The sequence below is a fragment of the Oenanthe melanoleuca genome, unplaced genomic scaffold (genome assembly GCF_029582105.1).
Source record: "Oenanthe melanoleuca isolate GR-GAL-2019-014 unplaced genomic scaffold, OMel1.0 S001, whole genome shotgun sequence".
Classification (NCBI taxonomy): Eukaryota; Metazoa; Chordata; class Aves; order Passeriformes; family Muscicapidae; genus Oenanthe; species Oenanthe melanoleuca.
In genome coordinates this window covers 81,500-106,523 of record NW_026612650.1, presented here as the reverse complement: position 1 = coordinate 106,523, position 25,024 = coordinate 81,500, and the positions used below count along the sequence as shown (strand labels likewise).

The window sequence follows — 25,024 nt, the reverse complement described above, 5'->3', positions numbered from 1 at the left end:
ACGTTGGGGGAGCAAAGGGAATAGGGGATTTATTTATTTCTTATGACATTTTTCTTTCAGAACACCACCTACACTTCTGCCCTTGGGTAGTTAAACATTTTCCACTGATAGGAGATTTCCTCTGCATTTGTTTGCTTCTGTTTGTGGCCTTTGCTTATTGTAGTTAGTTTGTTTGTAGGGGTTTTAGATTGTGGGTAGGTTTTGCTTTGTTTTTTATTCTTGGTCGGGTTTGGTTTTTTCCCTATTGACTTTCTTCTGATGCATAAATTTTTTCTCCCTTTTCATGTTGCTTGGTTTGCTCCCGATGGCAAGGCAAATTTACCCAACTCAGCCATCTTGCCCAATTATATTTTGCAGTCATCATTAACTGGATGAGTTTGGTCACAGACTCCCTGCAACTTGGGAGCATCAACAAAGGAAATGAATGTGCATTTCATGCCATTATAGAGATAATAGAAATGTTCCCCAGTGGTGGTCAAGGGCTGGTCACTGTGGGATGTCACCAGGGAGTGGCTGCCAAGGGGACTCTGTGCCATGGATGATATTTGACCCTCATTGTTCAGCCAAATTCCCACCCACCCCATGTTCCACTCCTGCAGCCCAGATCTGTCCAGTCTGGCTCTGAGGAGAGCACAGCAGACCATGTCCCAGGCCTGGCTAAAGTCAGGACACACAACATCCCCTTCTTTTCCCTCCCACGGAGGTTCTGCCATCCCTGCCTTGTGTCACCAGTGCCTGGAATGGCTGCAGGAGGATTTGCCACATGCCCTTCCCTGCTGAGCCTGACCAGTCTGTGACTCTCCCAGTGCCCCTCCCTGCCCTGTTTGCACACTGCTTCCATGTCTGTCCTTCCCAAGTGCCCAGGACCCTCTGGGATGGCTCTGGCCTTTCCAATTGGTTTGAGAGAGGTCTCAGAGTGACACTGCCCAGCCTTCTCAACATCCCTGACACCAAAGGCCTTTTCCACATCCTTCAGTTCCAGATCAGTGCCCAGAACACAGCACAGCCCTGTCCAGGTGCTCAGGGTGCTTCAGAAGGGAGGCAGCTCTGATTTCTCCCCACAGACCCCCCACCCCAATGGTCTCCCTGTGCAGTCCATAGCTGTCATGAGCATTTTTTCCTTGAGCCTCCTTGCCCAGGCTCTTTCTCTCTATGGAATCCTAACCACAGCCCAGCACTGAATTCAGGTTGTTTCCCAGAGTTTAGTGGCCTCAAGGCACCGTTTGTGCCACCAGAACTGTGCCAGCCCCGAGTGCTGATGATGGTGTATGTGCTCACTCGGGTTCATGTCCCCACACATACATGATGCACTGCTGAAATCTCCTCAGTACAGAGCAAACTCAGACTGCTCACTGGTCATTGGTGTCCCTCCATGCAGGGACAAACAACCTCCTTCAGGTGGGGCAGAGGCCAGTGATGAGTTTGGTGGTTGCAGGGGCTGGTGTGGGACAATTGCCCTGGGGCACCTTCCCAGGCTGTGGCCACAACAAAGACACAGCCCAGGCCCTGCTCTGCTGCTCCCTCAGGTCCATGCCAGGAGCTCTGGCTGTGCCAGGACACTGCTGTGTGCCCCCTGCACACTGCCCCTCTGCCCCAGGCACTGGGCTTTGCTTTGCATTCCTGGAGCACATTGCTGACAGCAGCTCTGGAGGAGAGCAAAGCCTTCCTGCCCTGCCCTCAGGAGATGCCCTTTGCTGATGGAGCTGCTGTGCTGGAGCCCAGCTGTGTCCCAGCAGTGCCCATGGCCTGTCCCTGCCTGTGCTCACAGCACGGACACGCAGCAGGACAGTGACAAAGCTGCCTGAGCACTGCGGCCTTACAGCCACAGAAGAGCTGGCAAGGAGAGGGTGGAGTTGGGAGGAACAGGTGTGGGAAGAGCCAGGGCCATTGTCCCTGGCTGTGCTGCTGTGCTGGGAGACTCTTCACCTCTGCCTCTGCTCACAGGCACTCCCCTGGAGAGACAGAGAAGGGATGAGGAAGAATCCTGGACACACAGGTTATGGCACAAGCTTGTTTTTATTTAAATGCATTAGGAAGAGACCTCTTTAACATATTTTTGTTTCAAAGGGTAGATATAGATGTAGAAATGAAAAGAGTAATGTTACAGTATTTTTTAAAAATCACAGCAACATTAGAAAAAGTAACGGAAGAAATAATGAACAAATAAGGGGGGAAAATAGCTGAGATTGTAAAGAGTTACATTCTAAAGGCTCTGGTGCAGAAAAGAAGGAGTGCAACTCTTCTGAAAACATAGAGTCATCCATTTTCTTAGGCCACCTTTTAGCTCCTGGTTCCTCAGGCTGTAGATGAGGGGGTTCAGGGCTGGAGTCACCACCGAGTACAGAACTGACAGGGACAGGTCCAGAGATCGGGAGGAGATGGAAGGGGGCTTCAGGTAAGAAAATACTGCAGTGCTGATAAACAGGGAGAGCACGGCCAGATGAGGGAGGCAGGTGGAAAAGGCTTTGTGCCGTCCCTGCTCAGAGGGGATCCTCAGCACAGCCCTGAATATCTGCACATAGGAGAAAACAATGAACACAAAACAACCAAGTGCTAAGGAGCTATCAAAAGCAGAAACCCAAACTTCCCTGAAGTAGAATTTTGAACAGGAGAGGTTGAGGATGTGGGGGACTTCACAGAAGAACTGGCCCAGGGCATTGCCCTGGCACAGGGGCAGGGAAAATGTATTGGCTGTGTGCAGCAGAGCATTGAGAAAGGCACTGGCCCAGGCAGCTGCTGCCATGTGGGCACAAGCTCTGCTGCCCAGGAGGGTCCCGTAGTGCAGGGGTTTGCAGATGGACACGTAGCGGTCGTAGCACATGATGATCAGGAGGAAATACTCTGCTGAGATAAAGAAGACAAAGAAAAAGAGCTGTGCAGCACATCCTGCATAGGAGATGTTCCTGGTGTCCCAGAGGGAATTGTGCATGGCTTTGGGGACAGTGGTGCAGATGCAGCCCAGGTCAGTGAGGGCCAGGTTGAGCAGGAAGAAGAACATGGGGGTGTGCAGGTGGTGGCCGCAGGCTACGGCGCTGATGATGAGGCCGTTGCCCAGGAGGGCAGCCATGGAGATGCCCAGGAAGAGGCAGAAGTGCAGGAGCTGCAGCTGCCGCGTGTCTGCCAATGGCAGCAGGAGGAAGTGGCTGATGGAGCTGCTGTTGGGCATTTCTTCAGTAGTGGCATGGTGGACTGTTAAAAGAAGACAGAGTAGTTGGGACAGGTTTCCTTGTGTCAATCCTATGCTATTTTGTTACATATTTACTCAAAATTGCTTCTCTTTCAGTGGGGAAATATCTCTCACTTTTTTTTTTTTTTTTTTTATCTTTGAGCTTGGGATTTTGCTTTCTTTGAAGGAGGAGAAATCCTCTTTAAGCATTGCTCTGAACCTGAACACTGGGGAGCCCAGAGAGAACGCAGGGCTCTCTGTGCCCCAGTGTAGTCACAGCAGCTTGTACAACACAGCTGCCCTTTGCTCATATACACCTGCCTGTATTTCAGAATGATTGCACTTAAAATGTGCTTCAAAAAATAAAGAGGACATTTTGAAAGATCCAATTTCAAAGAAAATTCCTTTAATCCACCTCCCTTTCCCTGTGCATCTAGACAGGATGTGATATCCAGGTTTGGTGTGGCTCTCAGCTGCTTGGGGTTGTGCCTACTTGGAGCTGTTTCTCTCTATCCAAGCCTTGTCCCTGCCAGTGCTCCCAGAGCCCAGCCCAGCCCTGAGGGCTCAGCTCTGCCCTGCACACCCCTCCCATCAAAAGAGACTGCCCATGGGCATCTCCCTGGCAGCAGGGCCTTAAGGGCAGCTCAGACAAACTGAGATGCTGCAAGCCAAGGTGCTGCTGCTGTCTGTCTGTAGGCACAAGAGAGTGAGGAGACACTTTGTGAGGGAGATGAGAGGCAGATCTGCTGATGCCCAGTGGGACAGTGCAGGAGTCTCAGTGACACAGACACACCTGACAGCCCCTTTCCCTTCCCTTGAGGAGAAAGCTGAGAGCAGCCCTGGCCATGCAGCACCATCTCCACATCAGGAGGAATCTGCCCTGATGGGGGTGGCTCCTTCCACTGCCAACTTCTCCGCAGAGTCCATGGGGAGCTGCCAGGCAGGCTGAGAGCTGCCCCTGGCAGGTGGCACATGCCCTGGGCTGGCCAAGAGCCCTGAGGGCTGCAGGAGCTGCTGCTGCAGGACAGTCCCTGGGCAGCCCTGTCTGCAGCCCCAGCTTCAGCCCCTGCAGCCTGTCCCTGGCAGCAGGAGCCGTCCTGCCCTGTCCCTCTGACACTGCCCAGGGCAGCCCCGCTCTGCAGCACATCCTCCTCTTTATCTGTCTCTGAGAAACTGGGAGAGTCCTGACATATCCCCCAGGCTGTGGAGTGTGCTGGCTCCAGGAGATCCCACTAGGAGCACAGGGAATATTGCCCTGCACCCACAGACTCACCATATCATGAGCTGTAATGATGTTTCCCCAAGTGAAGTCTCTGCTCAATGTCTTCCCAGTCCTGATTGCCTCTAGCCTGTCTGTGCCTGGCTTCTGTCACCTTAGTGCTTGCAGGCAGTGCCCTCAGCCCTGCTGGGATGGGAGAGGAGCAGCTCCTCAGCTGAAATGTCTTTTTGAAGCTCTTCTTGCTTGCCAGTAGCAGCCTCTGTTCCAGGAGCCCAGCCCAGCTCAGCAGCACAGACACAGCACAAGAAATTTAATGACTCTCTCAGGGCTTTGGTGCTGGTTACATCAGACTCAGTCCCTGAGAGAGTGTTCAAAAAACTTCTCAAGATTTTAAAGTCACAATCAAGCTCAAAAGTTCCTTGAAGTTTTAATGGGTTCCAATGAGGAACACACCTGAGAAAGTGTCCCAGGGTTGAAGTTAGAGTAGAACACTGGTGGCAGTGATGACAGGTGGGGACAAACAAGGGAAATGTGTCTCTGATGCTGACCAAACCTGGATGTGTTTCAGGAATGCAAAGGGCCAAGACCTGAGCCCCAGCCCCTGGCAAGGCACATCCTGTCCCTCCCTCATCACTCAGGGTTCTTCCCGGGGGACTGGGCTCTGGGGATGTGCAATGCCAAGGGCAGGACCATGGGGCGGCCCCTGCCAGGCTGCTGAGCAGGGACAAGGAGGCAATGAGGCCCCAGCACAGCAAGGCTCACTTGTCCCCTGCTGGCCTCAGGCCCAGGGCCAGCAGCCATGGCCCAAGTGCTGCAGCAGTTGGCTCTGGCAGGGCCTTTCAGCTGCATGCCCATCCCTGTGCCCTCTGCAGCCCAGGCTGTCCTACGGTGTCCATGCCCTGCGCCTCTGTCCCTGCAGGCTGTCGTCATCCCCCGGCTGCCCCACCTCGCTGGCCCCTTCCTCTGGTGACAGCTCTGCGTCCTGCCTGCCTCTGCCTGGCCACACAAACCTTGGCCCTGATTCTAAATGTTTTAACTCAAGTTTTACTGTGCCTGTGAAGTTTTATCACAGGAACAAGGCATGCCGGGCCTGCTTTTCCAGGACGGACAATTGAAATGGAAGAAGACATCTGGCCTAAGGGTGTGGTGATAGAAAAAACAACGAGTCTTCATCTTGGAAATTTGGGTTGGGTTTTATGGAAATGTGTAAATTGTTATACACATGTGGTGACTGAATATATACAACACACTTGTAGAATCAGTTTTCCACATAAGGTTAGGAGTTATCCCGGGTTAAACCTAAGGCATAAATAAATTAATGATGTCCTCTTCCACACCAAATTGGTGTCAAGGAGTCTTATTCTGATACTTCAAGACTTGGCAGTGTGGCCTCTCAGAACTGAGGATTTAACTGTGACACCTTAGAACCTTATGGAACCAAGGGGCCATTGTGATGCAGGAGACCCTCATGGAACCAGGGACACCACTGTGACACTGTGGAACCTCATGGAAACAAGGGGCCATTTTGATACTTCTGTGCCTCCTGCAAACAGGAGCCATTGTGACACCACAGGGCCACAGGGAGCCAAGGGGCCACTGTGACACTGAGGATTCAAGGAGATCACTGTGACACTGAGGAAACTCATGGAACCAAGGGCCCATTGTTACACTGTGGGACCCTGTGGAACCAAGAGGACCATACAGACACTGTGGTGCTCCATGAAACAAAGGGGCCATTCTGATACTGCCTGGACTTATGGAACCAAGGGGACAATTGTGACACTTCTGGGTCTCGTGGAACAATGGAGACTATTATGACACCGAATCACAGAATTAATGAAGTTGGAAAAGACCTTTGAGACTTTAAGTCCACCTATGACCTAACATCACCTCATCAGCTAGACCATGGCACTGACTGCCACGTCCAATCTTTTTATAAATGTCGCCAGGGACAGTGACTCCACCACTCCCTGGGCAAAAGATTCCAGATCCAAATCACTTTTTCAGTGAAGAATTTTTTCCTGATGTCAAACCTAAACTACCCCTGGCTTATCTTAAGACTATGTCCTCTTGTTCTCTCAGTGGTTGCCTGGGAGAGGAGAGTGACACCCACCTGACTACAACCTCTGTTCAGGCAGTTGTACAGAGTCTCACTGGAGACCATTGTAGCCATTGGGGCCACTGTAGCACGGCAGGGCCTCATGGAATCAAGGGGACCACAGTGACAGTGTGGGGCTCCATGGCACAAAGGAGCCATTCTGACACCGTGGAACCAAGGAGAGCTTTGTTACATGACAGGGCACCATGGGACCAAGGAGACCATGATGACACTTTGAGGCCTCGTGGAACCAAAGGATCATTGTGGCACTGCAGGGCCTCATGGAACCCAGGGCACAAGAGCGACACTGTGAGCTCCAAGGGTCCAAGGGGGCATTCTTACACTGCAAACCAAGGAGACCATTGTGACACTATGGGTCATCATGGAACTGAGGGTCCATTGTGACACAGCACGGCCTCATGGAACCATGGAGGCCATTTTTACAATTTGAGTCTTTGTGAAACAAAAGGGACATTGTGGCAATTCAAGGCCTTCTGAAACCAAGGAAACCTTAGTGACACTGTGGGGCTTAACAGAACCAGGGGGCCATTGTGACTCTGTGGGGCCTCATGGAATCATGGAGATTATTGTGACACTTGGTGGCCCCATTGAACCAAGGAGTTCATTGTGACACTACAGGGTCCCATGGAACTAAGGATTCATGTAACAGTGCAGGACCCCATGGTACCAAAGGTCCATTGTGACACTGCAGGGCCTCATGGAATCCTGGAGGCCATGATGACATTTGAGGCCTCATTGAATCAAGGGTCTCTGCAGGGCCCCATGGAACCAAGGAGACCCTTCTGTCAGTGTGAGTCCCCATGGAACCAAGAGTCCATTGTGATACTGTGGTGTGGGAAATGCAGGCACAGAGAACTCCCAGGGCCTTGTGCATACAGGATCAGAGATAGAGATGGATACAAGCTTTGACCTAAGACCTTGGAGAAGGCTTAGAGAACTAGAGCATTAAAGTGAAACAGACATGAAACAAGAATATAAGTTTGTAGTTTAAATAAAAATATACAGAAATATATATTATATAAGCCAAGCAATATGTTAATAAGACAGTGAAAGATATTAAAATTTAGCAGTAGAACCTGTTATAAAGTTAGCTAAAAGTTTAAGACATATCGATCTACGTTTGTGAAATGTTTTATGGTTGGTTAAAATGACGCATTGCGGCCAAGCCATGAAATGCAAAGCAATTAATGATTGGTGGAAAGAGACACTAGCAAGCTTTGTAGAAGTATTTGCCTGGCTAAAAATTATATAAGGCATTTTTTTGTAACTAAGAATTAGGTGGCTTATGATATTATGTCGTTGGATCTAACACTGTTAATGTCTCACCCTTTGATGAGGCTGATGCTGTGAAACAATAAACCATCTTGTACAACATCTCTCATAATATTTCCATCCCATTACTGTGGTACAGAGGAGACCCCTGTGACACTGCAAGGCCTCATGGGAGCAAGGGACCATTGTGACACTGTGGAGCCCCATGGAAACAAGAGGCCAGTGTGACACAGCTGGGCCTCATGCAACCAAGGATCCAATATGACACTACCACTGCGACACTGCAGGATCTCATGGAAACCAGGGGTCACTGTGACACTGCGGGGCCCCACGGATCCAAGGGAACAGGTAACAGGTCTGGTTGGCTTGGCCTGACTGTTCCAACTGCCCTTGGCATGTGGAGTGAGGAGAGAAGACAAGGACTGTGCATGATTCAATGTGAATCAAGCCAAACCCGTTTATTTTGCCTGTAAACATGGTTTATATTTACTTCCTCTCTTGGATTACACAGTCGCACATTATTTCATTGGTAGCTCTGCTTTGTCCATGCATCTCTCGATTGGTAGCTCCACTTTGTCCACGAGGCAGGCACGCATCTTTTTCTTCATCTAACTGTTTGATATCGTAATTGTCATTTTACTCTGGTTGACACCCCTGTGTTTTTCAGCAACTTTCAGCTTCTTCTTTCTTCTTGCAATATCAGCTTTTTTATCCACTGAGATAACATCATGTGGAAGGTTAGGCTAGTTTATTTAGGACATGTCCGTTTTCCTGTAAATATGATCCTATAATTCACCCTTCTTCTTTTTTTTGAACCAGCCAAACCTTCTTTATAGCATTTTCAATCATGTTCATAATTCCCCTAAGTATACATGGCACAATCAGTAATAACAACACTATTACAATCAACACAGTATGTGCCTGGATGAGAATATCTATCAACCATCCAGTAATTCCCTGTCCGAGTTTAGGACAAAACTGGGGAAAAGTCTCCAAAGGAGCCCCCCAAAATAAACCCCCCTCACAATTCCTCCCCCCCACTGGGCTCGGAGAGAATTTTACTCGGGGGAAAAAGTGGAAAAAACTTGTTTATTAACAAACACAAGAAAAAAACACTTCCCAGCAACAGGAAAGTACAATCCCAGATGACAAAAGAACTGTTTTCACCGAAGTGAGGGACGGTCGCTGCTGGGAAGGGCGAGAAGCTTCTTGGGCAGGCTCCGGAGGCAGTCTCTGATGCTCAGGTCCCGTCCGGAGCCGGTACAGATCTTGGAGCTGAAGGAGAGAAGGGGGAAGGGGAAGGCAGCAGCAGCCAGGGCAGAGCCGGGGCAGCAGCAGCAGCGGGGCAGAAGCAATAGGGCAAAAGCAGCGGGGCTGGGGTAGCAGCAAGCAGCAGCAAGCAGCAGCAGCAGCAGCAGCAGCAGCAGCAAGGCAAGCCAAGCAAGCACAGCCCCCGGGGCACCACCCCCCCAGGGGGGAGAAAGGGCACCGGCGGCAGCTCCATGCAGACAGCGAGGTGTGGGAGCGGGAGAGGAGCAGACAAAACACCAACCCAGGACATTCCACCCCTTATCCCACATCGTGAACGTTACACACGATTGGGATATACACCCACTAACTACAACGTAAAAGCTTTCATCTGACTTGCTCAAACCTTCATCACTTACACATTTCCTCTCATTTCACTTACTCAGACCTTCAACACTTACATATGTCTTTCTATCTCATCCTACAATCAATTCTCCCTGTGGTATTGTCCTGGGTTGGTGTTTTGTCTGCTCCTCTCCCGCTCCCACACCTCGCTGTCTGCATGGAGCTGCCGCCGGTGCCCTTTCTTCCCCCTGGGGGGGTGGTGCCCCGGGCTGGGCTTGCTTGGCTGCTGCTGCTGCTGCTGCTGCTTGCTGCTGCTTGCTGCTGCTTGCTGCTACCCCAGCCCAGCTGCTTTTGCCCTATTGCTTCTGCCCCGCTGCTGCTGCTGCTGCCCCGGCTCTGCCCTGGCTGCTGCTGCCTTCCCCTTCCCCCTTCTCTCCTTCAGCTCCAAGATCTGTACCGGCTCCGGACGGGACCTGGACACCAGAGACTGCCTCCGGAGCCTGCCCAAGAAGCTTCTCGCCCTTCCCAGCAGCGACCGTCTCTCACTTCGGTGAAAACAGTTCTTTTGTCATCTGGGATTGTACTTTCCTGTTGCTGGGAAGTGTTTTTTTCTTGTGTTTGTTAATAAACAAGTTTTTTCCACTTTTCCCCCCGAGTAAAATTCTCTCCGAGCCCAGTGGGGGGGGAGGAATTGTGAGGGGGGTTTAGTCTGGGGGGCTCCTTTGGAGGCTTTTCCCCAGTTTTGTCCTAAACTTGGACAAATAATTTGGTGGCCCGTACGGGGAACCGAAGAAAGTGGAAAAAACTGTGTAACTATATATAATGGTGTTTGGAATGGATTTCAGTATGTGGTTCTGGATACTGGGTTTTTTTGAGGTTTTAATGCCTCTTTGGTCTCTGGGGTTATTTTCCTGCCCGGAAATAGCTCCAGTACTGTCTCTTATGTGTAGTTTTTATACTAGAGGGATAATGACCAAAATATTGATTGGACTGGGCTTGGTTGCAATGGCTTGTAAGAGGTTTATGAAAATGCTGGAATCAGTTCCAGGGATATCTTCTGGATCCTGGTTATGGATATGTATCCAGTTTATTAGAGGAGAAGCAGGGGAGGAGGCTTTTCAGCCTTTGCTTCCCTTTGTCTCCTCTGAATTTTTTACCTCGTTATTAGGATATGTGCAGTTCTCCTTTAGTATTAAAGAGATCATCTTCCTGACGTTTAATGTTGTAAGCTTCCTCTACACAGTTTACAGTTTATATAAAATCAGGGCTGAGATTTCTAGAGGTGCTGGTGCGACTCCTGATTTAGCAGCAGGACAAAGTGTGAGGAGTCCTGAGTGGTGTGGAAAATGGCAGGACCTGGGCCAGATGTTAAAGGAATTTTCTGATCCTATGGTTTGGGATTTTTCACATGAGCAAATTCAGAACCCGGCTGAGGTGGTAAAATATGTGAAAGAGAAATGCCACAATAGCTCCAGGAAAAAAAAGATTACTGCAGTGAGCTGGGCACTGGCATATGCTTATCGTACCCTGTTAGATAGTGGAGAACAACAAACAAAGGAAAGGGAACAGGGAGATAACACAGCTACTATGCCAGCTACTCAGGCTGTAGTTAGCACCCCAGGCCCGAGGACAGGGATGAAATTAGAAAGCAAGCTTCAACCAATGGCTGTGGCTACCAGTACAAGGAGTGGGAAGTGCACCAAGAAGACCGATCGGCCAGTGGAGGATGATGATGAGGATGGTTAGAGACGTACCCAGTGTCTCATGCTACAGCCCGCAACACCATCCTGGGCCTGGAAAAGCAGGTCCTGTGGAGGCATGGCACCCCTGAGAGAATTGAGTCAGACAATGGGACTCATTTTAAGAACAATCTCATTAACACCTGGGCTAGAGAACATGGCATTGAGTGGGTGTACCACATCCCTTACCATGCACCAGCTGCAGGTAAAGTGGAAAGGTACAATGGATTACTGAAAACCACCTTGAAAGCATTAGGTGGGGGGTCTTTTAAGAACTGGGAACAACATCTAGCAAAGGCTACTTGGTTAGTTAACACCAGAGGTTCCATCAACCGAGCAGGTCCTGCCCAGTCTGACTCCCTTAATACAGTGGATGGAGATAAAGTCCCAGTGGCCCATGTCAGAGGTCTGTTAGGAAAGGCAGTATGGGTTAATCCTGCCTCGGGTACAGGCAAACCCATTCGTGGGATTGTCTTTGCTCAAGGACCAGGATGCACGTGGTGGATAATGCAGGAAGATGGAACAACACGGTGTGTACCACAGGGAGAACTGATTGTAGGATGAGACAGAAAGACCTATGTAAGTGTTGAAGGTCTGAGTAAGTGAAATGAGAGGAAATGTGTAAGTGATGAAGGTTTGCGGAAGTCGGATGAAAGCTTGTACGTTGTAGTGAGTGGGTGTATATCCCCATCGTGTGTAACATTCACGATGTGGGATAAGGGGTGGAATGTCCTGGGTTGGTGTTTTGTCTGCTCCTCTCCCGCTCCCACACCTCGCTGTCTGCATGGAGCTGCCGCCGGTGCCCTTTCTTCCCCCTGGGGGGGTGGTGCCCCGGGCTGGGCTTGCTTGGCTGCTGCTGCTGCTGCTGCTGCTTGCTGCTGCTTGCTGCTGCTTGCTGCTACCCCAGCCCAGCTGCTTTTGCCCTATTGCTTCTGCCCCGCTGCTGCTGCTGCTGCCCCGGCTCTGCCCTGGCTGCTGCTGCCTTCCCCTTCCCCCTTCTCTCCTTCAGCTCCAAGATCTGTACCGGCTCCGGACGGGACCTGGACACCAGAGACTGCCTCCGGAGCCTGCCCAAGAAGCTTCTCGCCCTTCCCAGCAGCGACCGTCTCTCACTTCGGTGAAAACAGTTCTTTTGTCATCTGGGATTGTACTTTCCTGTTGCTGGGAAGTGTTTTTTTCTTGTGTTTGTTAATAAACAAGTTTTTTTCCACTTTTCCCCCCGAGTAAAATTCTCTCCGAGCCCAGTGGGGGGGGAGGAATTGTGAGGGGGGTTTAGTCTGGGGGGCTCCTTTGGAGGCTTTTCCCCAGTTTTGTCCTAAACTTGGACAGGTATACACCGTGTTGTTCCATCTTCCTGCATTATCCACCATGTGCATCCTGGTCCTTGAGCAAAGACAATCCCACGAATGGGTTTGCCTGTACTCGAGGCAGGATTAACCCATACTGCCTTTCCTAACAGACCTCTAACATGGGCCACTGGGACTTTATCTCCATCCACTATATTAAGGGAGTCAGACTGGGCAGGGCCTGCTCGGTTGATGGAACCTCTGGTGTTAACTAACCAAGTAGCCTTTGCTAGATGTTGTTCCCAGTTCTTAAAAGACCCCCCACCCAATGCCTTCAAGGTGGTTTTCAGCAATCCATTGCACCTTTCCACTTTACCTGCAGCTGGTGCATGGTAAGGGATGTGGTACACCCACTCAATGCCATGTTCTCTAGCCCAGGTGTTAATGAGATTGTTCTTAAAATGAGTCCCATTGTCTGACTCAATTCTCTCAGGGGTGCCATGCCTCCACAGGACCTGCTTTTCCAGGCCCAGGATGGTGTTGCGGGCTGTAGCATGAGACACTGGGTACGTCTCTAACCATCCAGTTGTGGCTTCCACCATGGTCAGGACATAGCGCTTGCCCTGGCGGGTCTGAGGCAGTGTGATGTAGTCAATCTGCCAGGCCTCTCCGTACTTATACTTGGACCACCGCCCCCCATACCAGAGGGGCTTCACCCGCTTGGCTTGCTTAATGGCAGCGCACGTCTCACAGTCGTGGATAACCTGGGAGATGCTGTCCATGGTTAGATCCACCCTCTCCTTCAGTGGCCTCTGCAACCCGTCGTGTGGGGCTCCATACAGCTGCTTTCCATCTCCGGTTCATCCCCACGACGCGACAGGAGCCATCAGTGAATAGAGCATAACATGTTTCCTCTGCCGGTAGCTCGTTGTATGGTGGAGCTTCTTCAGCCCGTGTCACTGGTTCTTCTTCTTCATCCGCGACACCGAAACTTTCACCTTCGGGCCAGTTTGTAATTATTTCCAGAATCCCAGGACGATTTAGTTTCCCGATTCTGGCACGCTGAGTGATAAGGGCTATCCACTTGCTCCACGTGGCACTGGTGGCATGGTGGGTTGAGGGAACCTTTCCGCTGAACATCCACCCCAGCACCGGTAGTCGGGGTGCCAGGAGAAGCTGTGCTTCCGTACCAATGACTTCAGAGGCGGCTTGGACTCCCTCATAGGCGGCCAAAATTTCCTTCTCCGTTGGGGTGTAATTGCCTTCAGACCCTCTGTAACTTCTGCTCCAAAATCCCAGGGGTTGGCCTCGGGTCTCACCAGGCACCTTCTGCCACAGGCTCCAGGACAGACCATGGTTCCCAGCTGCAGAGTAGAGCACATTCTTTACCTCTGGTCCCGTCCTGACTGGGCCAAGGGCCGCTGCATGAGCGATCTCCTGCTTGATCTGGGCAAAAGCTTGCTGTTGTTCAGGGCCCCAGTGGAAATCGTTCTTCTTGCGAGTGACCTGGTAAAGAGGGCTTACAATTTGGCTGTACTCAGGGATGTGCATTCTCCAAAAGCCTATGGCACCTAGGAAAGCTTGGGTCTCTTTCTTGTTGGTAGGTGGGGACATAGCTGTAATTTTGTTAATGACATCAGTAGGAATCTGACGCCGTCCATCTTGCCACTTCACTCCCAGGAACTGGATCTCACGTGCAGGTCCCTTAACCTTACTCTTCTTGATGGCGAAGCCGGCTTCCAGGAGAATTTGGATAATTTTCTCTCCTTTCTCAAACACTTCTGCTGCTGTGTTCCCCCATACGATGATGTCATCAATATATTGTAGATGTTCCGGAGCCTCACCCTTTTCCAGTGCAGCCTGGATCAGTCCATGACAGATGGTGGGACTGTGTTTCCACCCCTGGGGCAGTCGATTCTAGGTGTACTGCACGCCCCTCCAGGTGAAAGCAAACTGAGGTCTGCACTCTGCGGCCAGAGGAATGGAGAAAAACGCATTGGCGATGTCAGTGGTGGCATACCACCTTGCTGCCTTGGACTCCAACTCATACTGCAGCTCCAGCATGTCTGGCACGGCAGCGCTCAGCGGTGGAGTCACTTCATTCAAGGCACGATAGTCCACAGTTAGTCTCCATTCTCCATTAGATTTTTGCACAGGCCAGATGGGACTGTTGAAGGGTGAGTGGGCTTTGCTAACCACCCCTTGGCTCTCCAGCTCACGGATCATCTTGTGAATGGGGATCACAGCATCTCGAGTTGTTCTATATTGCCGGCGATGTACTATTGAAGTGGCAATTGGTACTCGTTGGTCTTCTCCTTTCAGAAGTCCTACTGTAATGGGATTCTCAGCTAGTCCAGGCAGGGTGTTCAATTGGCGGATGTGTTCTGCCATTACAGCCGCTATCCCGAATGCCCACTTCAGGCCTTTTGGATCCTTAAAATACCCGCTCCGAAGGTAATCTATGCCCAAAATGCATGGGGCCTCTGGACCAGTCACAACAAGATGTTTCTTCCATTCCCTTCCAGTTAAACTCACTTCAGCTTCCACCAGGGTGAAGTCCTGCGAGCCACCTGTTACACCAGCGATGGAAACGGATTCTTCCCCCACATATCTTGATGGAATTATCGTACATTGGGCACCTGTATCAACTAAAGCTCGGTACTTCTGTGGTTTCGATGTGCCAGGCCACCGAATCCACACAGTCCAAAAGACACGATTTTCCCTCGCCTCACCCTGGCTAGAGGCAGGGCCCCTCTAAGCCTGTTTATCTTTCTTCCCTGGGGCATGCATCTTAGAAGTTCCTTTGAGAGTGTCAGACATGTCATTATCACTGTCATATTTGGCACTTTGGGTACGGGCAACAGGAGCGGCTCTCCTTCGGATGGAACTTCCGCTTTTAATCTTGCCTTCCTTCAAATCCCTCACCCGTCTTGCCAGAGCAGCCGTAGGCTTTCCATCCCATCTCCTCATGTTCTCTCCAGAATCCTGCAGGAAAAACCATAGCTCGGCCCGGGGAGTGTACCTCCTCTCCCCATCGGGGGAACGTCTACGTTGGTTGCCAGGACGTCCAATTTGCACGGCTGAAATTTGGAGGAGGTCCTCCTTAATTTCCTCCCTGAGCCTCTTATGATTTTCCTCTATCTTGTCCTCTAAGTTCTGCAAGCGTGTTTCCACGGCGGCGATTCTGGCATGGGTTGGGCCATGCACAGCATCCGCATATGCCCGGAGCTTCTTCGCCATGTCCAGCACCGTTTCATATACCTCTTCCCGCTTCATTATGGCCAAAGCAGACGCATATTCAGATGGCCCGAGTCGCACCAGCTTCCTCCACATTACAGGTGTGCATGGTACCAGGTCTGGGTTCCTAGTTGTTACATCATCTGAAAAAATAATCTCCGCCACTGCCATCTCTCTCAGACGTTGGATCCCTTGCTCTATGGTTTTCCACTTGGTCTGTTGCATATACAGATCATCGGCACACAGATATCTTTGTGCCACGCTATCCAGAACACGTGCCCAGAGGCTTTGAGGGTTAGCCTCCCTCATCATACCTTGATCGATGACCGGATCATGAGACAGGGATCCCAGGTGTCTCACCTCAGTGCCATCTAAGATGGTAGCCTCGCCCGCTGCATCCCAAAGCCGAACTAGCCAACTAATTATGGATTCATCGGGCTGTCTTGTATAATCCTTTCTTAAACCCCGAAGATCTTTTAAGGACAGAGACTCATTATTAGTTTCTGATCTCACACCAGTGGTTTTAAGTCTTGATTTTACATCAGGAGGTGTTGAAGGTCCTTCTCCTGCATCCTCATCATCATCCTCCACTGGCTGATCGGTCTTCTTGGTGCACTTCCCACTCCTTGTACTGGTAGCCACAGCCATTGGTTGAAGCTTGCTTTCTAATTTCATCCCTGTCCTCGAGCCTGGGGTGCTAACTACAGCCTGAGTAGCTGGCATAGTAGCTATGCTATCTCCCTGTTCCCTTTCCTTTGTTTGTTGTTCTCCACTATCTAACAGGGTACGATAAGCATACGCCAGAGCCCAGCTCACTGCAGTAATCTTTCTTTCCCTGGAGTTTTGTGGCATTTCTCTTTCACATATTTTACCACCTCAGCCGGGTTCTGAATTTGCTCATGTGAAAAATCCCAAACCATAGGATCAGAAAATTCCTTTAACATCTGGCCCAGGTCCTGCCATTTTCCACACCACTCAGGACTCCTCACACTTTGTCTTGCTGCTAAATCAGGAGTCGCACCAGCACCTCTAGAAATCTTAGCCCTGATTTTATATAAACTGTAAACTGTGTAGAGGAAGCTTACAACATTAAACATCAGAAAGATGATCTCTTTAATACTAAAGGAGAACTGCACATATCCTAATAACGATGTAAAAAATTCAGAGGAGACAAAGGGAAGCAAAGGCTGAAAAGCCTCCTCCCCTGCTTCTCCTCTAATAAACTGGATGCATATCCATAACCAGGATACAGAAGATATCCCTGGAACCGATTCCAGCATTTTCATAAACCTCTTACAAGCCATTGCAACCAAGCCCAGTCCAATCAATATTTTGGTCATTATCCCTCTAGTATAAAAACTACAAACAAGGGACAGTACTGGAGCTATTTCCGGGCAGGAAAATAACCCCAGAGACCAAAGAGGCATTAAAACCTCAAAAAACCCCAGTATCCAGAACCACATACTGAAATCCATTCCAAACAGCATTCTATATAGTTACATAGTTTTTTCCACTTTCTTCGGTTCCCCGTACGGGCCACCAAATTATTTGTCCGAGTTTAGGACAAAACTGGGGAAAAGTCTCCAAAGGAGCCCCCCAAAATAAACCCCCCTCACAATTCCTCCCCCCCACTGGGCTCGGAGAGAATTTTACTCGGGGGAAAAAGTGGAAAAAACTTGTTTATTAACAAACACAAGAAAAAACACTTCCCAGCAACAGGAAAGTACAATCCCAGATGACAAAAGAACTGTTTTCACCGAAGTGAGGGACGGTCGCTGCTGGGAAGGGCGAGAAGCTTCTTGGGCAGGCTCCGGAGGCAGTCTCTAATGCTCAGGTCCCGTCCGGAGCCGGTACAGATCTTGGAGCTGAAGGAGAGAAGGGGGAAGGGGAAGGCAGCAGCAGCCAGAGCAGAGCCGGGGCAGCAGCAGCAGCGGGGCAGAAGCAATAGGGCAAAAGCAGCGGGGCTGGGGTAGCAGCAAGCAGCAGCAAGCAGCAGCAAGGCAAGCCAAGCAAGCACAGCCCCCGGGGCACCACCCCCCCAGGGGGGAGAAAGGGCACCGGCGGCAGCTCCATGCAGACAGCGAGGTGTGGGAGCGGGAGAGGAGCAGACAAAACACCAACCCAGGACATTCCCCAACCTTTAAGCCAAGTTTAGAGCATGTAGAGATTTGTCCCAAAACTGTACTCTATCTTCACAGTGTGGGCCTAACTGATTTACATCTCTCTTTGTCCTTGTATTTTGTGTAATATTCCATATCATGTGATTCAGTAACTGCTTATGGTCTGACCTAAACATGAGCAATTTTCCAATATAACAAGTCTGCCTACCAGGTTACTTGGAATTCCAGCCCAGGCCCTATCTCCTCAAATCAAAAATACTCCGTTGGGTAATTTTAATCCCTGTGTCTTGTTGTCCCACACATTGCTTTATACATTGTTTCTGGGGCAATAGCTCTTAGAATCATGCCTTCTGTGTCTCTCAAGTACACTGCTAGGCTGTACAAAAACTTCTACTGACTTGCTATTGACTTAGCTGCTTTGCCTGTTGTGCATTGCCTTTAAAATATGGACATTCATCCTTTGGCCATAAAGATCCTAACAAATTTAATTTTTGTTGCTCAATCCCTGTATGATTCAATTGCATTATTATTTGTCCCATCCAGCAGACATTCCCATCAATCTCAGGTTTCAGAGTTTGGCATGTTGCATTAGCTTGAGTCAGATTCATTGCTGCCCATTTTGTTTTTTACCAGGCCCCTAAATTGTGTAGCCTCAAACCATGGCTAACTCCAATCAGACAGGTCCTAAAAGGATGCCCCAGGGTGGCCATAAGAAAACAAAGGGATTGCTGTCCTGCCTGGTTGGCAAATGTGACCCATATGTCTTCCCTGGGGTTAATTTGCACTGCTGGATGTTCATTAGTTACTGTTACCCATACCCCACTCAAGAGCATCCTTAGCTTCCCATTGTTTAACCACATTTTTGCAGATTGTTGATTTCACTTAATAATGAATTGGAATCTGAATACACTTGCCACACTTCTTGGTTAGGGTTATTGCATCTTTAGCCAATCTCCCTGTAGCATGGGCTCAAATCAATGTTCTTATACTTGGGCTTCTTGGATGCTTGTGCACTGTTGCAATTAGTAATTCAATAACTTTTTCTGCTACCTCCGATTCCTTTATAATACATATTCTACATAAGGTACAAATCAAAAACTCACTATTTTTATACCATTGCTTTTTACACCCTTCACACTGATAGGAAATCCAACAGGCACAGTGGCAATTGTCCCTGCAACTAAATCCACTCATTTAACTTCTGTCTGACTGGTCCCTGGTGTCGTGCTTCCACCAGTTATCCACAGTCTCACCCATTTTTCTGGGATCCATATAGTGCCAGAATCACAATTGAAACATTTTAGACCTGTCTTTGGATACTATTCGGAACCAGGTAAAAAGCAGCCTTGAGGCCTTGCCTTTCTCAGGCCTTTACAAGGTCAAGGAATTATAACAGTGACTGTATCTCACCTGCAGGTGGCGTGAGAGACGTGATGTTTTGCTTGAAGCATGTTTTCAAAGAGGTGTTGCCTTCTTTGACCAATGAATATTTTTTATTTTATTTTTCACGTACTACCCTATATATATGTGTAGTGTTTCTTTAAATAAAGCTCTCTTTCTCTCTTGCTTCTCCATTACATGGGGAACTATGTTGCATTTTCCTTTTCGCTGCTTAAAATGCAACATGGACCTCGGTCACTATTTCCTTCTTGGATCAACAGTTTAACAGCCAAAGCAAATGCAGTAGCTGTGTATCTTTTTCCATAGCTTTTTCCGCAGCTGTGCCTGCTCTGGAGCAAGCCTCAATCATTTCCACCAATGTTGCAGTTCTGGGCAGAGCCTGCAGCAATCTCTTAGAAGATGGATTAGCATTTTCTACAGCCAAGGTCATAAGCAAGGCTTCTCTTATAGAGTCAGTAAGTAGACCTTTATCTAAAGCATTTTTCAGCTATCTATGAACTGCAAATATGGCTCTTCAATATCTTGCTGAATTTTCACATAAGAGGGAGTTGGTTTCCAAGCCTCTGATAATGTTTTTAAAGCTTCCCTTGCTAGATCTTGTGACTGCCGTAAAGCTTCTGAGTGCTGTCGTGCTTGTACGTGTGCATTGGCAAAGGATCCCTGACCTAGTAACGTATCTACAGAAATTCCCCTTAACAGGTGCCCATCATTCCTTTCCAGATTGCTAACTGCGGAAATGTGACACAAATCAGACCACCTTGTCCACCATATCAACTCTTGCATAGGTGTTAATATCAGTCTAGCTATCTGCCTGCAATCAAAAGGAGTTCAGTGTGATCCAGGAAAAACATGACTGTGTATAGGAGGAGATTAGCCCATACTGCAAAGCTGACACTCCAGCTTCTTCAATAATTTTCTATTCTAGTGTGAACCCTGTATTTGCATGCCTTTATCCTTTCCCATCACTCTCCCCCAGAGTTGGACCAGATATACCACTGAAATAAATTCATACTCAATTATTGCATTATTTATCAGTCCTTTCCAATCTTGGAATCATCGTTGTCCCTGGCTTCATCCATCTTTGTGTTGTAAGTCCCTGTCAGCTGATCCATGGCTGCAGTCTTGTCTTGAATGAATTGCTCATGCAGTTTTTGTTGTTGTTCCAACTCCTGCCATTTCTAAAATAACTCCAGTGCCCAAAAAGGTGGATCACTCATCACCTGCCAAGTACACTGGCCAGTGGGTGATGGAGTTGGTGGAGGGAGTGGTGGGTACAGGTAGAGAGTGTGAGGGGCAGTTTGTGGTGGAGGGATTGCAGCTCCCTGTCCCTCGGGCTCAATTTCCATCAGCTCATTTTGTGCTGAGCTCAGTGCCTCTGAGGGATAAAAATGCCTGGGTTCTATGCTGGAGAAAAGTTCTGTAGTGCCTGTGATCCTCCTCCTTTTGCTTCTTTCAGTGGTGGTGCTAATGGAGGAGCAAAGGAAGGAATGCCAGTGTCATTGTCAAATACTTTTGTTGGATATACAAATTCAGCCCTAGAGCAGCAAATGTTCCAGTGGCAGCACTGCATTCTACCTTCATTTCCCAGATTACAGTAATTATCATTTTCCAAGTTGTTGCTTGTCCTTTTCCCTCTTTTGATCCATTTCTTACTTTATCCCACAGAAGCTGTCCTATTTGTTCAAATGTCTCTATTTTAAATGCAAAATTCACTTTTGCGTTCACTTCAGGGGACACTTGTGTTCCCCGCTCCACAATAACAGTTTTCTGAAGATACCCTCACCATATTTAATCCCTCTCTTAGAAAGGATATGGAGGAGAAACTGCATTACTGCACTTTTCTCTTTAGTTAAATTCTGTCCCATCTCCTCCTCCTGGCTGCTCCCCTCACTGGGCACCCATTCCAATGTACATTAGTCAGCCCCAGACAGTTCTCCAACCTTCCCGTTTCAGTCCTGCTGAGCTGTCCTCCAGCCAGGCTCTCCTTCTGGTTTCTTCTGCCACCTTCCCTCTGACTCTGATCATATTAGGGTCACCATCAGAGGAGACAAGATAAAGGACTGTGCACGATTCAATGTGAATCAAGGAAAAGCCATTCATTTTGCTTCTAAATGTTGTTTATATTTACTTCCCCTCTTGGGTTACAGAGTCACACATTAATTCATTGGTAGCTCTGCTTTGTCCATGCATTTCTTGATTGGTAACTCCACTTTGCCTATGAGGCAAGCATGCATCTTTTCCTTAATCTTATTGCTGGATAATATAAGTGTCATTGTATTCGGGTTGACACCTCTATGTTTGTCAGCAACTTTCTGATTCTTCTTTTTGACACATCAGATGTTTTACGCCCAGAGATGACCTGATTCAGAAGGTTAGGCTGATTAATTTAGGAAATGTGCGTTTTTCCTTCAATATGGTCCTACACTGTGCTGCCCCTCTTGTGCCCAGCCCAGCTCTGTGTGCGGCAGAGGGAGAACAAGGGGCAGATCCCTCCCAGCCCCAGCCACGGACCCCTCCAGCCCCAAGGCTTGGGGCACTGTCAGCACCCACTGCTCCTGCCACCGCTTCTGCTGGCACTGACAGCAACACCCAAACTGTGTCTGATCCTGAGGGAGCAGCAGCAGTGCCTGGATCTGATCCCTGACTCCTGGGCACTGCTGGAAAAATGACCCCCACAGCAGCAGCAGCAGCACATGGACCTGACTTTCAGCACAGCCCCTGCCACTCTTCCCTCCTGTGTGCAGTGGTGTCACAGCAGACCTTGCTTGGTCTAGCCCTCTGCAATCTCTCCCTAGCTTCCCCCACCTTTTCACCTTTTTAAATCCAAAAGTTTCCCAAAAGAATCACTACCCTGTTATTTAGAGTTAGAGACACAAGAGGGCAGAATTACCTCAGAAACAACAGATCCTCAGGCGTCAAGGAAAAGAACCAAAAATATCCTAACCGATTGCAATTACAGTTAATAACACAAGAGGGTAGTGTTACATTAACGATATTGCAAAAGTACACTACAGAAAACATAGAAAACATTACCCAAAATCCAAAATCTCCACTAGCAAAATTTAAATGACACAAACACAAAACACCCATCACCATATAAAATACTTCCTTCCACTACCTTACAATAAACAACAAGCACAACTTAACAGAATATTTCAGTTAGGGTTATAGCCGTGAGTTATGCTGTTAATAATACTGATAATACCTTGGTTCCTGTTACAATTACCCCCAAACTAGCGGCCACCCCATACGGTCAACAGAAACCCCTTTGCTTCCAAATACCTTCCCCAAACCTGTCATCTCTAGGGGTCGGATGTCTCCGACACACTGTTAGCCATGCACAGGCATACCTAGCATCTTACAGGCTTACAGGCTCGTCTTACCTTGGGGCCCCCAAAAAAATTTTAATAAAACATACCTCTAGGCTGTACAGGAGGTTGTTGTTGGTCCCCCTCCAGAAAATGTCCCAGGGTGCACTGGGACGTCCACATCCACTGCATTCCAGCAGCCAGACAAAGACGTCCTAGCTGGCTCACCAACTGATTTTGGGAATCAGGAACTGACACCGAAATTGTAGAGAGTATGTTTTATTCCCAGCTGGGACGCTTGGGGCGATATTTCCTCCAAACCATGAGTTCCTGGTCAAGACATGTTCCAGGTATAAATACACATTGATCCCACAAGCCCACACCTCCCTGCCCGCCCATCTCTGCCTTCTCCTGCTTCGTATTATAATTAGCTGCTCCACAACCTGGTAGCTGTGTTCAGTGGTCCTTGGGATGAAGGCTACATGTCTTCCTCAGTGATTGCTGTTTGACCTCTGCTTCTGGGCAGGCGCGGTGGAGGTCTGGCCCTTCCTCAGGTTAACCTGTCCAGCTCAAAATCCCCAGTCTGGACCTGCCTGGTTTCTGGAACCACAGGTTTCTGCTCCATCAGGATATATAAAACCAAGATATTACTTTGCTGAATTTTCACAACATATATTATCTTAAGGGTTTTTTCCTGGCAACTAAGTTCTTATGTGCTTTGTTACATACTGTTTCTGCTACGTGTTTTATTTCCCCTCCACCTTTCAAAACCATATATGTCCTCCCATTTCACTGATCCCGAGGGAGCAACAGCAGTGCCTGGATCTGATCCCTGACTCTGGGGCAGGGCTGGACAAATGACCCCCACAGCAGCAGCAGCAGCACATGGACCTGACTTTCAGCAGAGCCCCTGCCACTCTTCCCTCCCGTGTGCAGTGGTGTCACAGCAGCCTGGGGCACCTGGGAGCCCCCAGTGCCAGCAGGGACTTGAGATGGCAGCCCTGGGCTCCTGGAGCTGTGCAGGGAACAGAGGTGGGGACTCCCTGTCCATGTGCAGCTTCCAGATGGAAAAGGCTGCTGTGAGCAAGCAGCTCCAAGGGCAGAGAAAGGAGGGGCTGGAGCCCTTGATCTGTGCCAGTTCCACAGCCCTGGGCAGCAGCCACCGTGCACGGGGGAACAGAGGGCACAGCAAGAGGGACAAAACCAGTCAAGGTCAGAGACTGGGAAGAGCCAGAGCTGGGAGCAGGAACAGCTGCTTCATTCAACTCTTGGAGAAAGCTCTTGGCTGGTTCAAAGTGCTGAAAGGTGTGAAGGCAGAGAGGTGACTCCAAACAATGCTCCTGTTTTCACAGCCTCCCCTCTCAGTGTCCCAGAAGGAATTGGATGAACTGTATTCTTCTCTCCGAGTTGCCTCGTTCAGCATGAGCAGCTGACAAACAGGAGCTGAAGGAGCCGAAGCTTTAGGCTGCAAGAGCTGAGCAAGAGGGGACTTTTTGACCAAAGTAATGTTCCCAACCTGAACCTAACTGAATCCAGCAGACAGAATCCTGGAATTTTAGAATCCTTTCTATTGGAAAGGACCTCCGAGCTCATTGAGTCCAGCCATTCACCCAGCACTGTCAAGCCCAGCACTAAAGCACATCCCTGAAGTGACAAGGCCTGGACAATGGGCCCTGAGCCAAAGGTGACCTCTGGATGAACCTTCCAACCAAAGGTAATCTTTGTATGCACACACTAATTATATATGCATGGTGATTAGTACTGTCATAAATGTATCCACTCATTAGTAAAACATGTATTGACCTTTCTGTATTTAGAAGCTGAACAAGGCCATGGAATCCAACATCTGGCCTTGTTTGGGGGTGTATGGTCAAAGTCAGCTCTCTTGGTTCCTCCTTGGGCCCTGGCCAGGCTTTGGGAGTGACCCAAGAGCAGAATGAAACCAGCTGTTCCTGCACTAGCAGTGCTGTCAGTTTGTTTATTCAGCACTGTCAGAGCTGGGCCCTCTCACAGCGGGGTTGGAAGCCTCACCTGTGGCTGGAGGCACCTGCAGGAATTCCCAGTGTCCGGGAGTGGCTCTGCAGTCCTTGGCTGTGACAGCTTCCCCCAGCTGATGTGTGCACCTGGGGAACTGCTGCTGTCTCTTTCTTCATCACTGCAGCAATCTTTGGTAGTGATGGCTGGGAGCATTGCTGAGCTTCTCCTTTTGGGATCCTTTGCTGCTGTGAACTACAGTAAATGACACTGAATCCTGGACTTGGTGTCTGTGTCTCTGCTGCTGACCCTGCCCACTGGTAAAACAAAGTTGGTGTAGGCTGGCTGGATCACCACAAAATGTTAATTTTTAAATGCAAATGTAAGGAATCAGTCCTGTCCTAAATTCCCAGGTGTAGGGAAAACCTTGCCTAGAGTTTGCTGGCTCTGGAGTGGGCTGAGGTTGGAGCACTGTGAGAGCAATGAGGAAGTCAGCTGAAAGAATTTTTTCCCATATTCAAATATGGAACACTGAAAAGAACTTGTGTGTTTGGGAAGATGAGGATGAATTTTGTTAACAGCATCCCAGA

At 49.1% G+C, this 25,024-nt stretch overlaps 1 protein-coding gene across 1 annotated transcript; it reads right to left on the bottom strand.

Moving 5' to 3' along the window:
- Positions 1-2,015: 2,015 nt before the first annotated feature.
- On the bottom strand, positions 2,016-3,341 carry LOC130266048 (olfactory receptor 14J1-like). The gene has a single exon (XM_056515374.1). It carries the CDS (start codon positions 3,164-3,166, stop codon positions 2,204-2,206), a length of 963 nt encoding a protein of 320 aa, XP_056371349.1. The 5' UTR covers positions 3,167-3,341; the 3' UTR covers positions 2,016-2,203.
- Between the last annotated feature and the right edge of the window lie 21,683 nt (positions 3,342-25,024).